A 24,480-nucleotide genomic window follows, 5' to 3' on the forward strand; every position below is an offset into this window, starting at 1 on the left:
TTTATAGCTTGATGGAATAACAGATACCTCTTATTTAACCTGTTTTAAATGTAAAAGTAAAGCTTGCCAGTGACTGTATTAGAAATGAGTGACCTGCTTGAGTGTTTTCACTTACATACCCTGTGTTTGTAAACTTGGAGGTGAGAGTGTGTTTCAGCAGGTGAAGAATTTGCTTTACTGTATTTACAGTGTATTAAGTTTGCATATATTCTTTGCTGTGCACAGTTACTTACATGGATATCTGTGTCCCTGATTTAGGAGTGAATTGCTGTCCTTCATCAAAAAGCTTCGGGTAAGTTATAGTGGTCTTGAGAATGTGTTTCCAACCGGAACTTTCTTTTGGCATAATATTTTTCTGGACTTTTCCCGTGAAATTCAGAAAATCTGATAGCTATACAGGTGACTATATATGACTGAAGAGCTTCTAAATTTAAGCTGCTCCTTGCATTGTAACTAGGCAGCAGAGTAAGAGGAAGGGAAATTGTTTTATCGCTTGTTGATTTGTACATGCGTAGGAAGTTGTAGTATACCTAGCTTTAGTTTAAAGCTGGGCAGTAGCCACAGAAACAACGTAAAGATGTGTAAAACCTAAGTAGGGTTTAGATCCAAGAAGTTACTCAAGAAAATTTGAAGTAATTAAAGACTTCCTACAGAAACTTTCTCACAGTGTTCCTGTGTTGCAGGATTCTTAACAAAATATTGTCCTGTTTCGATAAGAAATTATAATGGTGTCAGAGCTTCTTATGTAGCTTTAAAGCTTGGAGAAGAAAGTGTCGGTTTATTAGTTTATGGAAATACTTTTTTTTTTTTTCCTTACAGGAACCATTGGTGTTAACCACAATATTGTCCCTGTTTGTCAAGCTTCATAATGTTCGGGTTAGTATGCATCATAAATATCTTTACTTGGTTTTCTTGAAGTGTTTCTCTTCGTAATTTCTCTTACCATCTTTCTACTCTTAGGAAGATATTGTGAATGATATTGCAGCAGAACACATTTCTATCTGGCCCTCGTCCATCCCCAAGTAAGATGAAAATGAAAAATAGAGTTTTCAAGATACATGTTTAAGTGATCGGTTTGATTCCAGTTACTGTGTAACAGTTACGGTGTGTTAGTGTGATTTCTGCCACCTAGGGGTGTCACTGACCCCCATTCTGTTTGCGGGCAGATTGGTCTGATTGCACGGAGGGTTTTGCTCATAATTTGATGATCCTGACAGAGGTGCAAGTGCAAGAAACTGAAGGGGTTTTTAGCTGTGCTCTTTACTGAGCTATGTGTAACTGTGAACTGTGTCATATTTTAGTACCAAATAACTCAGATTTTTTGAGGCGTGTTTGAATAATTGCCCAGCTGCTAAGTGGCATATGGTGTGTATTGATTTGTTCTGGCTGGATTGGACTGTACCTCTCCAATGAAGTTTAGAGGCTCTGTGGGGCTAGAACCTCTCTGGTTCAGATTCCATTTATGCATCGAGAGAGAATTGCTCTCATGGGACAGAGAGATTGTGTAATTAGTGTGGTTCATCTGTCTTTAGTTGGTCTGATTGGATAGTCTCTGTGTTTTACTGATGTAGACTTCAGTGTGTATTTTAAGGTCAAGCAGAAGAAAGTAATTTTCAGTCTTACCAGAATTTAGCAGTAGGGTGAGAAGAACATGTTTTTAAAAATGGAGAATCCACGTGAGCTTTGGGAAGGGATGCCCAAGCAATGTCCCAAACTGTTCCCAGCCTTCCTTTCCAAGCTAGTTCCACAAGTTTCCAGAGGTGGCTGGCTGGAAATTTGTAGTGGTTTCAAGCGTTGTCTCCAAACTTCTTGAAACTGAGAACAGATATCCTTGCACAGAACCCTTTTATGGTGTCAGCTACAGATAGTCTTGACTTTTTGTCCAAGTCTGTGAAGAGTGTATTTGTTCTGTCAGATTTGCTGTATTGAAACAGTTCAACAGTAGTCATAGTCAACACTGCATCTTTCCTGGAGTTATTTTCCCTTGGGACTTAAACTAGATGTGAAATCAGATTACTTAAAAAAACAAAGAAAAACAAAAAAAAAACACAAAAATGAAAAAACATCAGTTAGAAATTACTTTTCTTCCTTTTTTTTCCTTTAGTCTTCAGTCAGTGGACTTTGAAGCTGTGGCTGTTACAGTGAAAGAGCTAGTCAGCTATGCATTGACTATCAACGCAAACAACCACTTCTGGTTAATTATTCAGGCAGATATTTATTTTGGTAAGTGGAACCAGTGTCTGTTTTCAGCGTGTGTGTAGCGGTACCTTACTTCTCTGAGAATAGCCTGACATAACCCTCCTTGTATTTCTTCTTGCGAAAAGAAGCTGAAGTGATCTATGAGTTTAAAATCTTTAGATGCAATACTGTAGGTGAATTTGTCTGGGAGGTTTGTCTCAGCCTACAGAGAGACTGAGCTCCCAATGGGTCATGCAGAGTTGCTTTTAGGGTAACGGAAACTTTACTGTAAAAGTCGTCATTAAGTTTCCTTTTTTTTAGTGGGTGCAGTTGGTCCTTAAGTGGTATAATTATGCAAATCCCTAACATTCGAGCCTTTTATTAAGTGAATGGAAAGTTGTGTCAATAGTGCTTGCTTTTAAGTGTGGAGATCACCTTCACTGGAGCAGAAGATGAGCAGAGTAGATCTGTGTTTTATATAGGGAGGTATCTAGGATTGGTAAAAGAGGCAGTATGAACTCCTGATCTGATGTTGGTTGTGATGGGAAGCGCTTTCCTGTCATTCTGTCCTCACCTGCCACTTCCCCTGTACTTATCCTTGCTCCTCAGCTGAGAGCAGCCAGCAGAATGGGAACATAAAGCGTTTCAGGTTCTGGGCACCATGACATGCACCCAGACTGTACCAGGGCAGTGGTTGCCTGGGGAAATCTTGCCCAGCCTATGTGATACTGTGCTTTGTTAAATTGTTCCCCAATCTAGAGTCAGTTCCTGGGGCTTGCTTTATAGTGCGAATAAAGAGAGTGCAAGGAGGTAGGTGCTGAAGAATGAACTTTCAGAAGATAACCAGACAAGTATGGTACTACCTGGTGTATGTGCTAGAGAAGGATGTGGCTGTAGGCTTCCTCAAAGGTAGCTAGGCATTTCTTCCACTTGAATTATCTGTTGAGGCTACTCTAGTGAAATTCAGCATTTAAGCCAGGTTGTTCTTTTCTGGCAAAAAAAATGAGGGTATGTGCTGTGTCTCTGCCATCTGCTTGCTGGTGCTTTGGGCTGAGTATCTCTTTTTTGGATTGGAAGGATGTCTGTGGTGTGCAGTAAGATGTAGTGCAGAAATCCTAGCCTGTTGCCTCCAAGGGAGACGAATTTGTCTAGAAGATGCTTTATAACCGTTAGGGTGAGGGGACAGGTCTTAATCCAGTGTTTAGGGCTGTCACCTCAGATATGGGAGAGTGATTCAAGGTTATAAACTGACAGTATTTGCTGCTTGTACCAAGTGGAACAGCATCGCAGGAGGGAGCCTCAGAAGCTGGTACCTGAAAGAGCAAGGGCTGGAGCACTCCTGGTGTGTGGCAGGTCTGTATTTCAGCAGCAGTGTGGACAAGCAGGCTGCTCTCCCCACAGCCCCTGCAGGCTGTCTTTATGCCAGTTCAGGGAGAATTTACTGGGAGTAAAACTAGTGTTGAACCATGAGATGTGTGTGGTGGCATCAGCTGGCCCTCTCTAACTTGCACCAGCTAACTCCTTTGCTGCCACCCGTGTGCTAAGTTCAGTGAGGGCAAACTTCTTCACTCTGAGGTCAGTGGATTTAAGATCAAATACCTGCAAAGTAAAAAGTCATTCTCAAAAGGCAGAACTTTGCCCATGTTGCTCATTTTCCTCATTGTGTAGTTTTCTGTCTGTTGCTGTTTTACCACCTCCCAAGTGTCTGCTTTTTAAACAATGATATGCAAGTCACTTTCCCAGTAGAATTCAGCTATGAGATACATGTATCTGAGTAGTTCTATAAACAGTTGATCTGAGTCGTAGAAATATCTGCTGTGTTTACTTTTAAGACTTTGTTTTGCTTTTTCCACTGCAGCAACGAATCAGTATTCGGCAGCTCTTCACTATTATCTGCAGGCAGGAGCTGTGTGCTCGGATTTCTTTAACAAGATGGTACCACCAGATGTGTACACAGACCAGGTGAGGTAAAATGGGATTTAGATGTACAAAAATACCTCTTTGGATTCAATCAACATCCAAGTTCTCTGCAGAGACAAAACTGCTCAACACACACACGTTCCTGGAGCCTGTAAGATTGTGTATCTTGATGCGTTTAGGGATAGGAATCCTCACAGATCCATTTTTCTTTGCTTGTTGCTTGAACACTGTAGAAAATCTGAAGCTTCTCCTTTGCTGAGGCACAAAAGGCTTTTCTATTAGTTTGTAGAGACTGAGTGTGCAGAGCTACCAGCTGGGAAAACACCCGTACTGGACTCCAGTGCAGTAGTGAGCAAAGGAAAAAGCCAGGAGCACTCACGTCACCGTGTGGTGTGGCGATCCCCAGGCCCGTCCCTGCAGGGCCGCACGGTGCTGGGCTGTGCTGTGCCAAATGGGCAGAGCAGCTCAGGACAGCGCAGCAGCCCTCGTGCCACCTCACTAGCTGTGCTGGAGTGCTGACCTGAGCCTCCAGCACCTGGAGATGTCTGGCTCCCACTGCGCTGCTGGTGACACATGGCTGAAGCCTGCTTGCTTCTACCCGTGGTGCAGATGAGCATGAATGTGTTGTCTAAAGACTTCCGAAATGCCTGCTTTAGCCAACAGAAATGAGGGGTAGGGGTATGGATCACATTAGCAGTGAGATCCAGACAACGTTGGCTCCTTTTCACACACACACTGGTACTTTTTTCCAGACTCTGACAGCGAGCAGAGCTGCATCACAACGCTGTGGAAGGTTGTCCGAAGATGGGTGGAGTTGTAACTTACCCCTGGCAGAGCGTGCCAGAGGCACTGTCAATAGCATGGAGCTGTGGGCTTTGCAAGTTGGTGTAACAAGTGGCTTGTCACCTGGCAAGTGAGCCGCAACTGGGAACCCATTAATAACACTGCACATTGCTGGGAATCTTCAGTCCCAGCCGCAGCATGTCTGGTGACATCCTGCAGTCACTCTAACCTTTATCCAGGCATTTGTCTTGTTCATTAGGAAGCCATTGTGTCACTCACAGGACTGCATTTCGGTAGGCAATAGGAAGGAATTGTTGAGACCCAGGGAAGGAGGTTATGTATTCATAGATTCATTCATAGATTTCTAGGTTGGAAAAGACCTTAGAGATCATCGAGTCCAACCATCCCTAATCCCCATTAAACCATATTGCTAAGTAGATCATCCACCCTATTCTTAAACACATCCAGGGATGGGGACTCAACCACCTCCCTGGGCAGCCTATTCCAGTGGCTGACAACCCTTTCAGAGAAGAAATACTTCCTAACATCCAACCTGAATGTCCCCTGACTAAGCTTATACCCATTTCCTCTTGTTCTATCACCCATCACTAATGTAAAGAGCCCTTCCCCTACCTCCCCGCCATCTTTTCTCAAGTATTTGTAGGCTGTAATCAGGTCTCCCCTCAGCCTCCTCTTCTCCAGGCTAAACAGCCCCAACTCCCTCAGCCGCTCCTCATAAGTTTTATTTTCCAGCCCCTTGACCAGTTTAGTCACCCTTCCTTGGACTCGCTTTAGGAGCTCAATATCTCTCTTAAAACGAGGGGCCCAAAACTGGACACAATATTCCAGGTGCGGCCTCACCAGTGCCGAGTACAGGGGCAGGATCACTTCCCTATTCCTGCTGGTCACACTGTTCTTGATACACGCCAGTATCCCATTGGCCTTTTTGGCCACCTGGGCACACTGCTGGCTCATATCAAGCCGGTAGTCAACCAACACCCCCAGGTCCTTCTCCACCAGGCAGCTCTCCAGCCACTCTTCCCTGAGCCTATAGCGAATGCTTGGGGTTTTTATACCCAACGTGAAGGACTCTGCACTTGGCCTTATTAAAGCTCATGCCATTGGCCTCAGCCCAATGATCCAGTCTGTTCAAATCCCTCTGAGAGTATGTACTCTGTCCCATTGCTGCTCCCTTCATGTTCCTGTTCATACGGCAAGTGAGTGTTTCGGACACTGTCTGGGATCCTGGACATCCACAGCCCAACCTAAGCTGTGCCTCGTGCCGGGCTACAGTGGTCCAGGGGCCTCGGCTGGGACCGCAGTACTAACACCACCAGCATGTGTCTGCCCTGGTGGGAGCTTTTGTCTGTGTCCTGCTCACTGTGCCCTTCCCCCCCAAGTCCGGCCTGTTCTGTGGGCAATGGATACAGGTGAAGCTTGTGAAGAGGCCACAGCCTGGCTCTTACCACAAACGCTTTGTTCCGCAGCGCACATTGTGCCCTTGTGATGTCTCTGAAGGGGTGAAAAGTCGGTTGATCAGCAGACATGCTAAAGTGCAGGAACTGTCGGGGCGGTCAGAAGAATGTAGATGGCTGTTTGGCTGTGTTTTAAACAAAATTATAATTGCCAGTATTGGAACACAAAACAGCATTTCAAAACTTCCGTTTTGTTTTTTAACGATTCTATAGGTGATAAAAAGAATGATCAAGTGTTGTTCTTTACTCAACTGTCACACCCAGGTAAGAGGTGAAGCAAAGCATTAAGTAAAACATTCGTTTATAAATATTTTGATGTTAAAAGGCAAGAGGGAGCATGTTCTAGAAAGTAAGAAACAGAATCCAACTTTCCTTGTAAATGTGGTGCAATAGAGTAGATTTTCTTGTTACTGTTGCTTCTAGGACACTGCAAGTACTGCAATTAGTGAGTAAACAAGCATACTTGGAAATGTTGTAAAAAGTAGCAATAGTCTGGGTGGGCTTTTTGTCTCCTGTTTCTCTTGGGATATAGTTGTGTGGGGTTTTTTGTAGAGTCGAGAAAGAGAACGGTATCTGTGGGGTTGTGTTGGGAGCTGGCCTTTTCTTTAACCGCACGTGGCCATTGTTGTTCAGTGGGATTGTTCATTCTCCAAGAAGTAACAAGTCTTACATTAGGCTCTGATTTAAGAGTTATTAAATGCATTTAGAAACCTGGAAGCCAGGTCAGCCCCTTCATATTTCGGTGAAAACCCTCCTTCTTCCTTTTAGCTACTGCTGTTGGCATTTCAGAGTGAGGTGTGTATGCACTTGAAGTTCAGGTGCTTGGAAGCTGCTTGCTGTGGAAACCAGGACTTGATTAGGTCTAGAAGGGGGGTGGGATTACTGAGGGGTTCTGTGGAAATTCCAATTTCTGTTTGTGGGCAATTAAGGCTGTCAGAATCACCTCTGAGTCTTTCCTTACAGGTAGCCATTTTGTGCCAGTTCCTCAGAGAAGTAGACTACAAAACTGCATTTAAGGCACTGCAGGAACAAAACAGGTAAATGTTACAACAGAGTTTATAAATACTTTACACGAGAGGTGAATGTGTTAGATAACCCGTGTTCTCTTTCAGCCATGATGCCATGGATTCTTACTACGAGTACATCTGGGATGTCACCATCTTGGAGTACTTGACATGTATCCTTTCACTAGAGTACCACTAGAGAAAGCTCGCACTGGATGTTCATGGCTGGAAAAAGCCCCTTTCCTACCCAAGTGTCTTTTCTTGACTCAACCTCAGATCTCCACCACAAAAGAGGCGAGACAGACAAGCGGCAGATAGCAGTAAGTGAACACAGGGTGCTTGGGGGTGTGGGATTTCCCTGGAGTGTCTTTCTCTCCTTGAAAAGAATTGCCATGTCCAGTTTTAATTGCGTTGTGTGATTCTAGAGGCTGGATGCTGATGTAAGGTTGTACTCAGATGGTTGTGGGGTGGCATAGCATGCTACAGAAAAAAACCCTGTTGAACTAGCACTGAAAGTGCCTTGTAATAAACCAGCTTCACTAGAGTGACTGTTGCTGGTGATGGCTCCTCTTTTGTTTTCAGATAAAAGCCATTGGCCAGACAGAGCTGAATGCCAGTAATCCCGAGGAAGTCCTGCAGCTCGCTGCACAGAGAAGGAAAAAGAAGTTTCTTCAAGCAATGGCAAAACTTTACTTCTAGGCTAAGACTGGAAGACTATTATAAAATGTGTGGAAGTGAAAAAATCTTTCAAGACTTTATTTTAAAAATTCATTTAAGTTTTTATACAACATTTACAGTCTAATATCTTTCTTTCTTAAAATAGAGGAAATTTTACAATAAACCCCTTATTTTTACAAACTGTACAGAAGGCTGGAAGCAACTTCAGCTAGTTCTGCAATGGCTTGTTTGAAGAAGACGTGAATTCAAGCTTGTCTAGAACATGAGTTTAATGTAGATGTGGGTGGCACTTGAGGCTCGAGTGCAGCTTTGTGGACTGCTCAATGTCATGTAAAACTTGTCCCTGGATGTGGGGCACAGGTAGGAGCACCTTGAAAGAGGGAGAAGCACCGATACTCATCTTTCCCAGTACTGTCCCTTCATCACAGAAGTGAAGCACCTCATATAGGCAGAGGTAGTGAATATTCCAAGGAAAACACAGTAGTTAATGCTGTTTATAAACACTGATAAAATACAGCTCCACAGTTAGTTTAAAATACTGTTCCTATAACTTGAGTGGTTGTAGAGTACCAGCAGCTCTTTTTTTTCCATACCCTCTCCAGTTCTCGTTATGTTTGTACTTGGTGGAAGGTAATGGCTGGGTTGTCTAAAACGGAACTCCTTCCAGTTCAGGCCCGTTCAGCAGCACGTTCTTTGCTTGTACTCTTACCTGAGGTCAGTGACACACTAGAACTGAAGTTTATGGCAGCCCTAAAGGGCCACCTTCACTTCGTCAGCCTCCTGTGGAGCTAGAATTTGATATGGGTCTGGCTGCACTGGAATGGAGGGCAGAGTGGTTTCGGGAAAGTAAACTGCTTACCCACTGACCTCTGTAATACTGCACCTGAGCTCGTGGGTGTTAAGCTCTGACCTCACCAAGAAAAAGAAGTCAGGAAGAGGTAATATGTACAAGCGGTCGTTAAGAGGCTCTCCTGTATGGCTAGCCCAAGTTAAAGCAAGTTTGACACGTAAGTAAGTTGAGCAGACAAACTTCCGCTCAGCCATTTTAAAAAAGTTCTTGAAATTCATAAGTTAGGAATGGTCAGAGTTGAACTAAGTTGTGTCTGAGAATGGACCAAGGTTGTCCAGGCTGCTGTGATAGCATGGAGGGATGCTTGGTCTAAATCTTCTATCACCAGTCCCGAATTTCCATCTGCTGCTCTGTTTGATGCTTTTACTGCCCAAGTCTTGAATAGCAGGAAAGAGCATGAGTCACCTTTAGCATGGTCTTGTTCTGAAGCACCAAGTCCTGTTTCTGAAACTGTTCATGATGTTTGTTGTCCATATTTCATTTCTTCTCTGTACTTTTGGGAGGAGTTATTATTCCTCCTGTCGACACAGGTGATAACTGACCTGGGGCAGTAGATGCTACTCCACTGTTAACTTCTTCCTGTGTATTAGGGAAGGAAGACAATGGTTAATACTGGTGACAAGTTCTACTTTGTTTCACAAGTTCTACTTTATTTCACTAGTACTACCCAGCAGTGTTTCCTCACACAGCTGGTGCAGTTCAAGTACTCCACAGTTAAGATACTGAATAAAAAACCAGTGAAACATTACACAACAAAGTAAAGATGATAATCTTCTAAACATTTCACCAGTACTTCTAATCCAAGTCTTTACTTATGGCCTGTGAGTGTTATGGTAAAACACCTTTAGTTTATAGCATTATCAAGCCGGAGCAAGGAGCAGAAAGTCAAGCACCACTGCCCCAGCCCTGCTGGCTGAGGTGAGCCAGGCTGGGTACGAGCAGGAAGGTGTTTGGCCACCCTTAGCTGCCTCAGGAGGAGGAGTGTATAATACACTCAACTGCCTGAACTGCAAGCCCACAGACCACCTACCAGCATGTCCAAATAATTTGTGTGTGTCTGGATATTATGTCGATCTTCTGCTGCAACCTTCTTAAAGTTCTTCAGCTTCACAGGGACTTTTTTTGCCACGTTTGCAAAGGGAACCATCCATTCCACGCACTCTGAAATGCTGTCCCAATCTAAGCCTAGAGGGTAGAATACAGCAATGTATTTAGAAATGATGGAGTTGCACAGTGTTCCAATATGGTTATCAATTTTAAAATAACAATAAATAATACTGCAGATAAAAATGCAGAAACATCCTCCCAGAAACTCTCAGCATTTCTTGCTGCCCCGCTTGGGGCAGAGGAGGGTGAACCCAGGCCTCCTGAGCAAACCCTCTCTGGCCATGAGGGTTCTTGTTGCTCACCAGGGGAGGTTGAAGTGACTTTTTCAGCTTCAGCACAAGATTTTGGTTCACGCTGTAAGAACACACACTATTGTCACAGTCCTTCAGGGTACCTTTAGGGCAGCACACAAGTGCCTGCACTTAACTAAGTGGTGGTTTGTTGTTTTGGTTTTTTTTCACTTTGTAAGGGACAGTCTTGTAGCAATCCGCACAGAGGTTAATGGAATGTTGCTGGCAGCTGACTACATTTTAGGAGAATAAAGTAGCCAAATCATGTACAGCTAATGATCTTCAAAACAATAGCAAGTCATGGAGCAGCAGTATTAGCTCAGAAACAGGAAGGATAAACCTGCTTTGTTTCCTTAGCTAAGACTATGCTCCTGAAGGTGTTTCCTTCTCTTCCAAGTTTTAGTAACATCTGAAATAGTGGTAAGGAGGAAGCAAAATTAGGAGAGGGGGAAGAACCCAACCCACACAAAACAGAAAAACAAACTCTTTGTCAATGTCGCTTTTGCTCTCTGGCAGCCTGGTAAACCAATGCACTCTTGGCAGCTTCAGGTGTGTAACAGCTTTCAGAATTCCCTGCCTAACGAACAGGACCCATCTTTACAAAGGCTTCTTACCTGAAGCTTTCTTAACGACTTCAATTGAGGTACAGTGGCAGAGCGCTGCAGCAGCCAGCGTTCTATACTGGAAGTCCAAAGAATTCACATCCAGAATGCACAGGTCTAAAAGCTGAGGAAGTAAAGAGCGGAGGAAACGAGTTACAAATTTTAACAAGATAATACTTTAGTACAATCCTGTCTTGGAAACTGCAGTGTGTGCAGTCCTCCTACAGTCTGTGCTCTGGCTTTTTAGCATCCATTGTGTGGAGCTGTTTTATTTTTGGCACCACTTAAAGTGGGTCTCGCAGAGTTATGACGCAAACCAATTTGCACTTTTACCAGAAACATGCAAGACACTTTCACTTGCACAAATTTAAGTACACATTAACTCTTAGCAGAGCTCCAGGAAGGTATTTTCTTAAATTAAAATACTGCCTAGCTTTTCAGTGACTTAGATACATCTACTCTTCAGTAAGTCTCTCTGAGGTTGGACACAACACATGCCTGTAAAATTTGAACCACAGCAGTTTCAAGAGAGTCAAAACACTGTTCTCAGACTGCCTTCTAGGCAAATGCACAGAAACACTGTTGCAGACAATACAGGTAAAAACAATTAACTGTCTTAGATTATCTTAAATAACCCACCCTCCTCTCGGAGTAGCCCACTGCCAGCTATTTGCAGAATGCCGTAGTGGTTAAAACAAAAAAAGATATTTGTACTTTTCCAGTGTACAGAAAAGTCTTAAAATACGTGAGAGTAGAGTGACAAGAAACACATGGGTGCTTCTCCTCAAAACTGAGCATGAAGTTCCCTGGCAGTCAAACTTGCACATTCCTTAACAACGTAACAGCTGAGGTGAAACACAGATAAGCTTTCTTAAATGCCTTTTGAGGCGTAATGTTCAGTTGTGCGTTAGCCACTCCAAAAAGCATTTTCCGATACAGTTTACTACCTACCTGTGCTATCTGAATGAATTTTTCCTGAGAATACTGAGGTAGCAGCACCTTCGGAACATCCTTCAGAGCATCCACTTGAAGATAGAGGTTCAGCCAAGAGACGATTGTCACTGGGCAGAGTTCCCATTTTAAAGCCTGCAAATATTCAGCGAACAGGTCAGCGCACCTTAAACCATGCAAGGACACGGAGTTGTGTGCCCTGATCTCTTGCCCCACACCTGCCTTTCTGGGTCTGCTCAGCTGGTTGCACAGATCCTCCGGCACCAAGCATTACATATAATTTCAAGTACAGACATCCATTTTGGATTGCATTCTCTCTACTTTTTGAACAAGCTGCATTGCAATCAGCACAAAAATGTATTTTATCTCAACCCCCTTTCCTATGCCTGTGCAGTTGGATCTTATGTATTTTCCTCATTCAGAAGCTGGGACTTCAGAATATTTCGCCCAAGCCTCCAGGCTAGCTGCCTGAACCTGCAACTAGTATCCACCAATGAAGAATAAATGTATAACGAGTTCTGTGATGGTAAAGATGGATCTTTTCCAGCATAAAGAGCACTGAGTAGTGCCAGCTCTTTGCCTGGCTCTCCTAGAGGCCCCTGTTCCAGGACAGCAGAGGACCCCAGCAAGTGCACTACCTTGCAGCAACAGCCTTCTGGTCTGCCCTGTCCATGGCTGGCTGTATCTATTAAAGAGGCTTTACTTTCATACGAGCACGAGAAACTTGTCCTTTTTGAACAGACAGGGATGTCACCCCAGATGGTGGCTTTAGAGGCCCACTGCACACACACAGTGAAGGTTCCATTGTTTAGCAGGACGAGGGGCATACTAAACATGTTCCATTTCTAAGTAGATAAACGACACTCTAATACAAGGCTCAGCTGGACAGTCTTTCAATGGGCGCTTACAGCAAAGTTATTACCTTTAACATAATAAGTTCCATTCTTACAATATCATCTTCGCCGCAAGCGCCATCAGTGACGTAAGCAAATTCCTGTATTTTAGGAGCGTAGATTTCCTTTAGAGGGAGGGAGAGGAAAAAGGGAAGGTTAGAGTGCTTATAAGTCTAAGAAAGCTTGAGAAGATACTGGCAAACACTTTTCAATCCATATTGGAATATTAACATTTCTTATGACAGAACAGTGTTTTTCTCACTATATGAGGTGACTTGAAACTTACAGGATAAGGAGACACTAAAACCAAGTAAGTTATATGTCATCTGTTGTAAAACATGACAGATTTATCACAACTTTTATAGCTTTTGGAGAAATAAACACTGACCAAGCAATCAGAACAGCCTTTCATTTATACCACTTTCTACTCAGCTGTTCCATTTGTTGTAAAAGCTTATACTATCCTAATTCTTGTACAGCGCACTGTGGTATTAGAAAAGGCTTGCTGATAATGTCAGTTAGTGCTGACATCGTCTTACCAATAAAGAAAGAAAAAAAAGCTAGAAAAAGATGAGAGAAAACCCCACAGCCACTGTAGCTGGCAAAATCCGTGGTATGGAGATGGTTAACACAGAAATTTGCCAACCCAGTCAGGCCAGTTGGGGCCACATATAGGTAGGTGTGTTAGTAAAAGAGAACTTGCCAGCAGAACTGCTTCTCTACCAGCTGGCTCAACAGCCTGATGCTCCACACGCTTCCTTAGGATAGACAACTGCTTGTAGCACGCTGCCTTGGCTTTAGGAACAGCAGCTAGATAGGGGTGGGGGGGTGTCCAAGGATAAAATCTTAATATGCCAAATTCTCCTCCAAGTCTAACCTACCATGACCTACAAAAGGAGACATAGAAAACCATGCTCTAGGCTCACAGATGTAGTGCGCAATGTAATGTATCACCGTCACTGCACTGATTACGTTATCTTTAAAAGAAAAAAAACGCTCCACTGAATGGGTTTTAAGGGATATCACTCTGATGTACAGGCAGTTTGAGACTTAGGCCTGGTTTTGTTCATGTCCCACACCCATTCCTGAGATTGTTTGCCAATTGCTGTGTATTTGGAAAAAGACAAAACAAAACTAAACTAAACTACTCCTAGCACATTTGCATACCTTTTAACTTTATGTGGTCTCCTTCCCTGCTGCTGAGGAAAGGGAGGACAAAAACTAGAGACTGACATACGCACAACTGAAGGAAGAGAAAAAAAATTTCACCTCTGACCCTCAGTGTTGTATGTGCACCACCAGGTCCAAAAGATTCAGACAGAAGTAATAAATGTGTTATTACTGTCCTTTTAGTTATTCCAGACTTAATATCCTCCTCCCTGTAACAGAGCTCCTTACCTCAAGTTTGGAGGCAATGAATAATGAGGTAATTCCTATGAGCTGAAGCATGCTCTTGTTAATGTTCTTTTGTGTCAACATGAATCTATCAAAAAAGTCTTGAGCTAGGTAGAAGGTTTCCCTGTGGAGTGCATACACCTCACATACCTACCAAAGGGAAAAAAAAATAATAAAATTAAGTTTTCTGTCAAAAAACTATGTACACACATTGGAGTATTCAAGCGTTAACAGTAAAACACAGTATGCACAATTTTACCTTTTGTACAAACAAACCATCACATACCTAGGTGTGTTAGGATGTAGTGGTTAGTACAGGACTGGGGAAAGTATTTCCCATGCTTTCACCTAAACATGGATTGTCTATGATGCACTAACATACTTCCAAAGTATATTTTTCCCATCTAAACAGCATCCAGTTTTGCTAAAAATGAGTACAAAGAATTTTCTACTGAAAGAAGAAAGCCTCATTGCAAAGGAAAAAAAAAAAAAAACACACACAAAACCCACCAACAACAAACAACACAGTGAAAAAAAAACAACACCCTAATTTGCTTGATTAAGAATACTCGGGGCTCAAACCTCAAGTTGAAGTCACTGAGCAGATCCTCCCTGTATTCCTAGTAGGTCTGTCCCAGGGCAGAACCACTGAAAAACTTTGGCTCTACAGCAAATAAGCCTGGAAGTTCCTGGCCAAGGGGGCTCTGCTGGCAAGCCAGGAGTGCTGCCCGCAGCCCCTCGGGCACATCGACAGCCTCACTAAGCAGGAACAAAACTGCAAGAACGGCCATCTGCTCCATACAGTTGTGGGTTTTCCTGGCAGAGAGAACTTTTAATACTTGCATTGTATCAAAGTGGTTCAAATGCCAGTTCAACAAAAAAGGAAAGGAGACTGCCTGGGCCTGGAGATCTTATGCAGGGGCCTACTTTTTCCTCTAATCTCTAACTGAATCTGAGTGGGTCTATCACAACTCCAGCTTATCTGCAACTCTGTATCCCTTCCATGACTGGAAACTATTTAGATATCTATAAATTCCTTATAATCTATGTGCAGTTAACAGGAAAGAATATCCAAGAAACATATCCCAAGTCCCAGCTTCCTGCCCTGCTTCGTTATTTCACTTGAATACCAAGTCAGAATAAAATCTCACTACTACTAGCTATTCCCTAAGATAAGACTGAAAGCCTATTCACTAATTAAAACCCTTCCTGACCATCGAAAATGCAACTGGTTGGCAGTAACACCACAGCTCATTCTTTTAGGGCTGATCTAATATTTGACAATTGGTGTGCTGCTCTGATAATATCAACTACTACTCCGAACAAGACTCAAAGCTAAAAACTACAGGCCAGGCTGACCCCTGAATAAATGGCACAATTTCTATAAAACTGTATTGCCCAAACCTAAGTAATAACGCTCAGTGATGTTAAATAGTATCTCAGTTATGTTACAGAAGACAAGGTTAGGAGCTACTGGAAGACTCTCAAAGTTGCTGACTTTAATCCATAGACTTTAATCCATTGTGGCACACAGAACCACTGAGCTGGACAATGACAACAAAGTCCTTGTTGACATTCTTGTTTGGAAATTGGATGATTTCCTAAACTCCAAGATTTTCAAAAAAAAGCAACAAAACGCAGTTTTATAGTGGTATGTAAATTACACATTAGAGGAAGTAGTGAAGTACACAACTGGAACAGTTCTTAAATTTAGATCATATTTAAAAAAAAAGCAGCCACACACTCCTATTCCTTTCGCTTGAAATTCCCTGCTATTAGTACTGTTCCACCAAGACAGCAAGCGTGCCACTAATGTCTGCTTCCCTGGAGTACTTGATACGGAATTGGTAAATCTACAAGATCCTTTCTGCTGATGGGCACGGATTGCATGAGACAAAGTTTGCTTCTGGCAGTGGTGATCGAACATGCTCAATATAGACAGTTCCTGGAAGCGCCTCCGGAACATAGCTCTCTATTTACAACACTAATACTCCTTCGCAGACGCTGCCAAGATTGAGAGCTTCCATTTTGTTTGACAACTAGAATACTCTGAAGTACAGTAACTACACTGGAATACAGATAAGATTTATTTGTAATCCTTTTCAAATAAGAACCTGTCTATATCAAGGACCTTCAGATGCCAGCCACTAAGGTACTACTTTCTGGTCTTTTCATAGGACAGAATTAAAAATTCACTAATAAGCCAGCAGAGAGTGTCAGGGGCTAACATCTAAGAGCTCTTGATGTAGACAGGGCCAAGGCGGTGACACGAGTCCTCAATACAGATGCAGTTGTCTCATGGCTTAGGTACAGCTTAATATGTAAAGTTGGAGCTCCACAACTAATCTGTCTATAGCAATTTCAATACTAGCGTCTCAAAACTAGATCTCTCCCCTTCCCAGGAAGTAGTGTAGCAAGAGCCAAAATTAAGTGCAATTGCTCGCTGCCCTCTATGGAAAGTTCAGCATCTCCTGCCAGAGAAGACTAAATGTAGCTCACCAAGAGGATTAAAAGTAGTAACTTGTAACCCTTTTGTTGCAAACTAGTTTTGGCACCTATCATTACCATCCATTTTGCTACTAGATCTTTATGTAAAAGCTGTGCTTTTATCTGTCTACTTCTCAGGCATAACACAACAGCAAAGTAACTGAAAGAACGCACCTCTAAGAGCCAGTCTAACAGTATTGATCTCATGTGAGGTTGCAAACTAGAATGTAGCGATGTGAAATGTTTGCAATGAGTGTATCTGCTCTCTTTCCTCAGGATGTTGAGCCAGACATCATCGGAATTTCCCCAGCTATGGAAAAAGTCACACAAAGCATTGTTAAGTATATATACACCTTCGCAAAAAGAGTTTAAAAACATTATTTATTGTTTACAGATATTCAGGAACAAAAAAGAAAAGCTCTGCATACTAAAAGATTCTTGTGGTAATTAGAAAACTGCAGGTGTACTTTGAACATTTTACGTCACCACAACAGCAGCTTGCCAAGATCATTGGCAAGTCCAGTGTTACAGAACAGCCAGTAACACTGAACATATGTATCCCAAAGTTGCACATACAACCACAGTTTCCTATTTTGCCTCGTTAGGTGACTGTCCAGAGAGCAAGATAAAACCCAAACCTTTCCCATAAAAGAAGAAAAAAAAACAGCCCACTCCCCAAGAAACACAAATCATACACAAAGTCGTTCAGTTTAGTTCGAGAAAAACATTTACAGATGGTGTTTAAAAGCCACTCATCCATCCCTTCCTTTTCTAGCCTACATTAAGGCTCAGAAACATGTTATTGTGAGAAAAACTGTTTATTGCTAAGTCCTTGTCTATTGCAAAGTTATAATGTATTAGCACTCAAGTCTACTTGGGAGAAGCAGCAGCCTATATCATTATTATGGCTTGTTTTAAATTTGTAATTATTGTTATTACGAATTGATGTGGGTTTTTTTCTTAGTAACTGTAGGATGAGAAGTACATCTAAGGGGCACAGCACGTTAATCAATGCAGTGATGATTTCCTACTGAAATTTTTGGAGTTATATATTCACCTTTCCCCAAGCAGAAAGAGATTAAAACAGACCTGATCACTGATATCGCCTACAAATTCTAACGCGGATCGGTTCCATTCTGCTGTCAATGTAAGTTAAAAGCTGGAGAGATAGCTGCTAGTTTCATGCACAAGACTCCCCATTTCAGTGGGCAAGCCTCGAGAAATCTCCTGTAATGATCTTCCTGCAGCAGTTAGGAAAACATAAAGGTGGCAGGAGAGAGGAAATGATCTTCTTACTCAGCTAATCGAAAAGGATGGAGCTCAGCATCACCAAATCGGCAAGAGATGAACATCAAGGATTAAACTCCTTGCATGAAATTCTGTATCTGAACATATCTTTGGGATCCAGCAGTTTCCAGTAACTTAAAAGGAGTGCATGAGATTCTCTCATTCACTATCCTTTTTTTAAAAACTTATTTTTTAAATCTACCTTGCACTAAGCTTTCCAACACATACAAAAATGTGACCTACTAGCTATAGAGAAGAACACACTGTTCTTTAAAGCACAGTTCAGGAGGCTTGGGAGTAACACAGAAAGAAGAGCAGTTGAATTTGAAACTCAATGAAAGAGAATGGAAGAGACATATTGCTTTGCACTGAGGCAAAACATCACCACGCAGCACCTCCGGGTTCTGATGAAGTTTTGGCCAGAACAAATAAAAACATGGTGTATCTAGAAAGGTTCTCTTACAGTAATGCTTCATGTTCTGCTTTTCCTCTCATTCACCTCAGCAGAAGACTTCCCTAATGCATTGCAGTAAATTTAACAACAAACAGCAGCTGAGGTACTTAGCTAGCACACCTGAATGGCTGAGAAACTCAGAAACTGAAAAATCCAATTCAGTCAGCTAATCCATCCCTCTGCAGAAGGGAAACTTTTTAGAACCGTGACTGCACCAAGTATACTGCATCACGTTAGCAAGCTACCTGCACAGCACTATTGCCACAAGTTTATTTGCATATTTGTACATTTTTAAGCTCTTAAAGAAAATTTTGCTTAGTATTTTTTGGTCCTTCAGTTCCAAAAGCACTGAAAGAAGTTTAGTTTAACCATTACGTGCCTCTTAACCACTTAGAGTGTCCAGTGTTAAGTTATCAAAGGACAGCTCTGAAAGGTGTCTGTCACCTTTATCTGTCATGTGCGTTTATAAGATCAGGGAGGGGGGGTGAAACCCAGAATTGCTCTCTTTTTTTTTTGGACATCAAATTGTTTGTGGGATGAGGAGACAAGTAGGAGTATAGGCTGAGTACTTCCCACTATTCTATAAACACAATACAACAACAGATTTTACTACATTAGTTCAACATATTCAATAAAATCATCAACCACTGCTGCATCTGGTAAACTTACCTGAGTTCTGGCAAAGGTGATGGATTTATGAAAAGGTTTCTGAACCTGTACTTTTTGAATCTTGAGAAGTCAGTGGTGACTGATTCTTTGTGAGGCGTTTCAATAATTATGCAAGGCGAGATGCCTCCTGTTATCGTGGGCGGCCAACAACTCTGCAACATAAACAAGGTATCTTTTAAATGCTGATTTTACTATGACAGCAAGAAAGGTGAGAAGTAGATTACAGTAACACTATATGTAACGTATGCGAATCTTTTTGGACCTCAGAATCGATTCAAGTACTGAAACCAAGAAAGACAAAGAGATTAAATGCCAAAAAAAGCCTTTCGTAGTCAAGACGGAACATGTATAAACAAATTTGGGAAACTCAGCTTCGAGGAAGACAATTGTCTTTAGTTTATGAACCCACAAGTGACCTATCCATTGCTTGAGCTGCTCAGTTACATACAGTGCATAAGGCAAAGGTACTTATTGCTGCTAAGACACAGGACATTAGGTTGCTGGTCCTATCTACTTATCTACTCAGAGGGAAAAGAAAGGAGAGGGTGGAGGTTCTACTGTCTCTCAGTGGAAATTTAGCAACTTATCTCCCAATTAAGCACTCCAGAGAGGAGCCACCCATCTCAGCTCCAGAGCTAGATACCCACTGAGCAAGCAGCAGCTGTGAACTATCTCTCAGCCTGCTGGTGCCAAATATGGGATGCAATGACTCAAAAGGACAAAAGCCCAAAGTTACTCCTGCACAAAGCTTCGAAGAAAGAATTCTAGATTACTTTAGTTAACTCTGTAACTTGTTTCACTGATATTTATTTGGTCATACATAGCCAATACAAGTAAGGTAGTATCAAACACATGGAGCATATGCAATGCTGTAATGGCTGACAGCCTCCAAAATGGTGACACAAAACTTTAATTATGCTTTGTGGAGTTTGGGGATCCCGTTCACAAAGAATGGTAACACCTGCCCTTGAACACAGAAACTTCTCCTATATAGCTGTTTTGCAAGGTAAACTACATATGATTTCCTTAGTATATCTACATCTACTTATAGCCAGACTAAAGTACGCTAGGAGTGAAGTTACGTATTCCAGCAGAATTGATCTTAATAGCATACAGCCACAAGAAAAGGAAGACCCTGGTCCTTCCTCTCTCCTGTGATCCTCAGTGCTTAAGTCTCACCCCTTCCTTTTTTTGTTAGCTTTGATGCTTGTCAGACCCTCTGCTGGGTTGATTCAACTCACTAGCCTGGCAGAACGCTAACTCATTTTGTAGTGCCTAATTAGCAAACTGAACCTGCATGTTGCTTCATTTAAAAGAGAACCAAAAATGGAGCAAGGCAGGGGATGGAGAGTGTGGCCAGCTATCAAGGAAGGAAAGAAAGGGAGCAGGATTTCCCCCTTTCAGCAAAGGTAAGTTGTGACACGCAGTTTCACCCCGAGTACAGTTGACATACTTACACTGCGTTTTTCCCTACACAAAGCTTGCAAAGACAACTTCACAATCAGAAGTTTTGCTTCACCATAGCCGTTAGTCTTACTTGTTTTACAAAGAGAATAACTCCAAATAAGATTGTTTTTGCAAGAGAAAGTTACATTATTTTACTAATCTACTTTAAAATAAACAACTGTAAAGCCCCTCACTTGGTTTAGGAGTAGCCTATGTTAGTTAAAATATTCCTAAATTGATTTAAATAATCAAAAGAACTGCTAAATCAAAGTAAAGAGGGTCTGCACGGTTATGAGTCTTAACTAAATAGCCGTGAAACCACACCTTAAATTAAAACAAGTGCAATGATCTTGTTTAGACTTGCCTCTAGGCCTTACCTGCTCTGCATGTGGAATTATTCTGAAATATCTGGTTTTAATCTCCGTTTTACACCTAACCTTACTCTGCAGTGGTTTCCACATTGAAGGACCCTTTATCTGCAAAGCCATGCATAAAAAAAGCAAAACTTCCATAGTTTTTCATATCTAAAAGTAGAAACTTCCCCTATTCAATTCTTTCTAGCGTGAAAAGCACAACTTCACACCCACCGACATAAAGCAGAGGGACTCCCTCACCTAGTTTGAACTGGTAATCAGGATTGAATTACCTTTATCTCATATTGATGTTTTTTAGCAATTTTCCCATCTTCTTTTTTCTTAATCTCCTGCTGAGAAGAGAGGTACACATCAACACACTGACAATGATCAGCACACCCACCTCTAAAGCTAAAGTAAGATGGTGCTACTCCTGTCCCACTTTCTAACTCAGCACAGTAAAGATTCTCCCATCCAAACGCACTGGAGAACTTTCAATATTATTAAACTTTTCAAGTTGCCCAAACTGGTCACCTCTGCTGTTCTCCTTTTTCTGGTCTGGAGATGTTCTGGTGCCTGAAGTTCTTGTGGAGACTCTTCTTGACATGACAGTGGCTGCTGCTGCTTGGCTTGCAATCGGCTACTGCAAAGAGCAAAAAGACATTAGAGGTTAGGAGAGCAGCAGTTGTTAGATGAAAACATAAGCTTGGTGCATTACGATGCTAACAATTTACCTGCGTCTTGACATCTTCTTTGGGCTGTAAGATCTCTACCTGTATCAAAGGAACAACATAAGCTCAGTTAATGTACCTCCAAGAAGCTAGGACCGAGTTCTGTACTTCGACTCATAAGATGCACCACAAAGAGCAGCACAGTTTACATAACTGAAACAGAAGGGCACAAGTATTTAACTGGTGCAAGGAACACCTGAGTGGGGGATGTCTGTGGTATATAATCACATGCAGCTCCACGTTCTGCTAGGGGTTAGGCTGCTGAAGCGGGCTACATAAGGATGCCCACATGTGCCAGTGGCCGGTTTGGCTCAGGCTAGCTAGGCTCGTCCAGAATGGGGCGGGGAGGGGGGTGAAGCGGTGTGCGTGAGGGAGCTGTAAAGGGACATTTCCCCTGCTAGAGGATGTGGGTGGGGTCCCTGAGGCTGTGACTCCCCGCTCTCCCTACACCCTGCATACTCCCACACAGACGCACGTTTCGCCGGCGCGGCGGCTCCCCCCGGGGCGATTTCGCCGCCAGCCCCCACACCTGCCAGGCCGGGCAGTGCCGTGCCGTGCCGCGCCGCCCGCGCTCCTGCTGCGCCGGTTCCGCGCCAATTTGCAGAGCGCGGGGAGGCGGCGGCCTGCGCTGCGCCGTGCCGAGCTGGGCCGGGCCGGGCGCCTCGGCCAGCCCCGGGGCGCAGCGGGGGTCGCGCTAGGAAGGGCTGGGGGGGGCACCGCTGCCGCCCGCGCTCGCTCTCCCTCCGAGAGGGGCCGAGCCGCAGCCCGCCGCCCTCCCCCTTCTCGGTCGAGGGGTGCTGAGGGGACGCGTGAGGAGGCGCAGGGAGCAGGGCAGGAGCGCGGCCCCCCTCTCCCGCGCTCCCGCCTTGCTGCGAGCGAGGCTCCCTCCAAAACCTGAGAGGGAAGGGGGGGGGTGGTGGGGGAAGCCTGCCGGCACGGCAGCCTCATACACGGGGACACCCCCCCACCCCCAGCCGGGACACCTTCCCTCAGGGGGGATCCCCCAGCGCCCCTCAGCGCGGGCTGGGGCCGGGGCACTGCGGGGATCGAGGGCTGCGAGGGGGGGTATCCCCACCAGGCGCCCTCCTCACCAAGCCCCCGTCCTGAGGGCCAAGGCGGGAGAGCCGGGACCCGCCGCCGGGGTGGGGTGAGGGCGGGCGGCGCGGGCCGGCAATCGGGGTCAGCCCGCCAAGCGGCTCGGCCGGCTTTCCCGCCCCCACCGCGCCCGTCTCCCTCCAAAACCCGGCAGCCCGCCCTCCGCCACCCCCACGGGGCTCTCCGCCGCCGGGCGGCCCCGCGGTGGGGTGTGGGGTAGCGGGGGGGAGGCGATGGCGGGCTCCCGCCGACACCCCGGCCCGCCGTGCCGCCTCCCGCCAGCCGTGCCCGCCCGGGCCACCGTCCCTCACCGCGGAGCCCCGCGGTGCTCCCTGCCCCGGGCGGGAGGGCACGGCGGGGGCGGATGGGGCCGCGCGCGGACACCCATCCATCCCCCGGCTCTCCTCAGCCGCTCTCCCTCCAAAACGGTGCCCCGGCGGGCAGCCCGCCTCACCGCTCCCGGCAGCCAGCTCGCGCCGCCTCACCGCCCGCGCGCCCCTCACACCCGCTCGCACCGGCACCGGGTCCGCCGGTACCGCCACCACCCTTGCCATCACCAGTGCCACCACCACTACAGCCATCACCACCATCATAATCATAACCGCCACCACCATTATCACCACTGCTGCCACCATGACCATCATCATCATCGCCGCCGCCACGACAGCCGTCCCCTGTCCCCACCGGCCAGACCCCCTCCTGCCACTCCCCGCGCACCTCTGCCGCCGCCGCCGCCCGGACCGCGCTGCTCAGCTGGCGCCGGCGCCAAGTCGCTCTATAAAGCGGCCCGGGCCCTCGCTGCGCATGTGCGAGGGCGGCAGACAGCTCCCCCGCCCGCCGCCGTCCCTCCGCCGGCGCCCGCGCCCCGCTCGCCCCAGCACCGCCCATTCGCCGCGGGGCTACGCCAGGCCCAGCGGCTCCTCCACCCGCGGCCGCTGCCGGGCCACCTCCACGCCCCTCCTGCCCGCCTGCCGCAGCTCCCTTGGAGGACGCATCCCGGGAGAGCGGCAGGCAGTGCCGGGAGGAGGGCTGCCACGCCGCAGGGAGAGCCTCCCTCCCGCTACCCCGTCCGGTCTCCCCGCCCCGGCCCGGCCCGCTGAGGGGGCGCCCCCTGCACTGTCACCCCGATCCGCTGCATCAAGCCCCGGGCCCGCGCCCCACCAGGGCAGCTCCGCCGGCAGCCCTGAGCGCCGCGCACGCCGCGCGCCCGGCGGGACGCAGATGGCCCGCCCCGGGGCGGGGCCGCCGCCCGCCCTGGCCAATGGGAGCGCGCCGCTCCGCGGCAACGTGCAGCGGGCGGCAGAATGTAAACACGGCTCTGCCGCGAGCGGCCCGCGCCGCCCCGCCCCGCTCCCGCCGCGGCGGCTCCTCCCGCCAGCCCGAGGGCAGCCGCCCGCCCGGTGTCTCCGCCGGCAGCTCCTGTCAGCGGGGGCGCGTTCCACCGGCACCTCGTGCGGCTGGGGAGCGGCCTGCTGCCCGCCGGCGGCACCCCTACCGCTCGGCAGTGTCAGCCCGCAGCCTCTCCTCCCCCTCCCCTCCCCTCCCGCTTCTCCCTGCGGCACCCGCCTCCTGCCCGCAGTGACACCCCGCTGCCGTGGGACCAGCCCCTGGCACCCCGCATCACGGGCGGGGGGGGGTCAGCCCGCTGCCCGGCGGCTGTCACCCATCTAACCATGCAGGGATTAGCCTTCACCCAGCTGTGCCCCACGAAGGCACCCGGCCCTGCTGCAGGGGCCTGGGCTCTGCCACAGGGGACTAAAACCTTCCCTGAGGTCGCTTCTCTTTCCCTTCATTTTTGCAATTTCCCCCCATCTTCTCTTTTCTTAATCTCC

The 24,480-nt window shown here is 45.9% G+C and overlaps 2 protein-coding genes across 6 annotated transcripts in view; one reads left to right on the forward strand and one right to left on the reverse strand.

Moving 5' to 3' along the window:
- The window catches only part of INTS8 (integrator complex subunit 8), a 28,687-nt gene extending 19,341 nt beyond the window's left edge, over positions 1–9,346 (forward strand). The window contains exons 18-27 of one of the 5 annotated variants that reach the window (XM_086608749.1): positions 259–292; positions 820–876; positions 961–1,022; positions 2,105–2,223; positions 4,037–4,140; positions 6,570–6,620; positions 7,320–7,393; positions 7,469–7,533; positions 7,637–7,680; positions 7,943–9,346. In XM_086608749.1, the coding sequence (XP_086464875.1) occupies positions 259–292; positions 820–876; positions 961–1,022; positions 2,105–2,223; positions 4,037–4,140; positions 6,570–6,620; positions 7,320–7,393; positions 7,469–7,533; positions 7,637–7,680; positions 7,943–8,059 (727 nt within the window). In that variant the 3' untranslated portion in view covers positions 8,060–9,346. Of the gene's footprint in view, positions 1–258; positions 293–819; positions 877–960; positions 1,023–2,104; positions 2,224–4,036; positions 4,141–4,850; positions 5,229–6,569; positions 6,621–7,319; positions 7,394–7,468; positions 7,534–7,636; positions 7,681–7,942 lie in introns of those variants that run through there. The other 4 variants (XM_086608750.1, XM_086608754.1, XM_086608753.1 and 1 more) reach the window with 4 other exon arrangements.
- An 8-nt stretch (positions 9,347–9,354) lies between these two features.
- Positions 9,355–21,586, reverse strand: CCNE2 (cyclin E2). Its single transcript, XM_086608755.1, has 11 exons — positions 21,557–21,586; positions 21,357–21,465; positions 21,116–21,175; positions 19,024–19,175; positions 16,788–16,923; positions 14,130–14,276; positions 12,761–12,856; positions 11,839–11,973; positions 10,900–11,011; positions 9,919–10,073; positions 9,355–9,467 (listed from the first exon to the last, which is right to left on the reverse strand). The coding sequence occupies exons 1-11, from the start codon at positions 21,568–21,570 to the stop codon at positions 9,366–9,368; spliced, it is 1,218 nt and encodes a 405-aa protein (XP_086464881.1). The 5' UTR covers positions 21,571–21,586; the 3' UTR covers positions 9,355–9,365.
- Between the last annotated feature and the right edge of the window lie 2,894 nt (positions 21,587–24,480).

This window comes from Tauraco erythrolophus, chromosome 3 (genome assembly GCF_009769465.1).
Source record: "Tauraco erythrolophus isolate bTauEry1 chromosome 3, bTauEry1.pri, whole genome shotgun sequence".
In the NCBI taxonomy this organism is placed as follows: Eukaryota; Metazoa; Chordata; class Aves; order Musophagiformes; family Musophagidae; genus Tauraco; species Tauraco erythrolophus.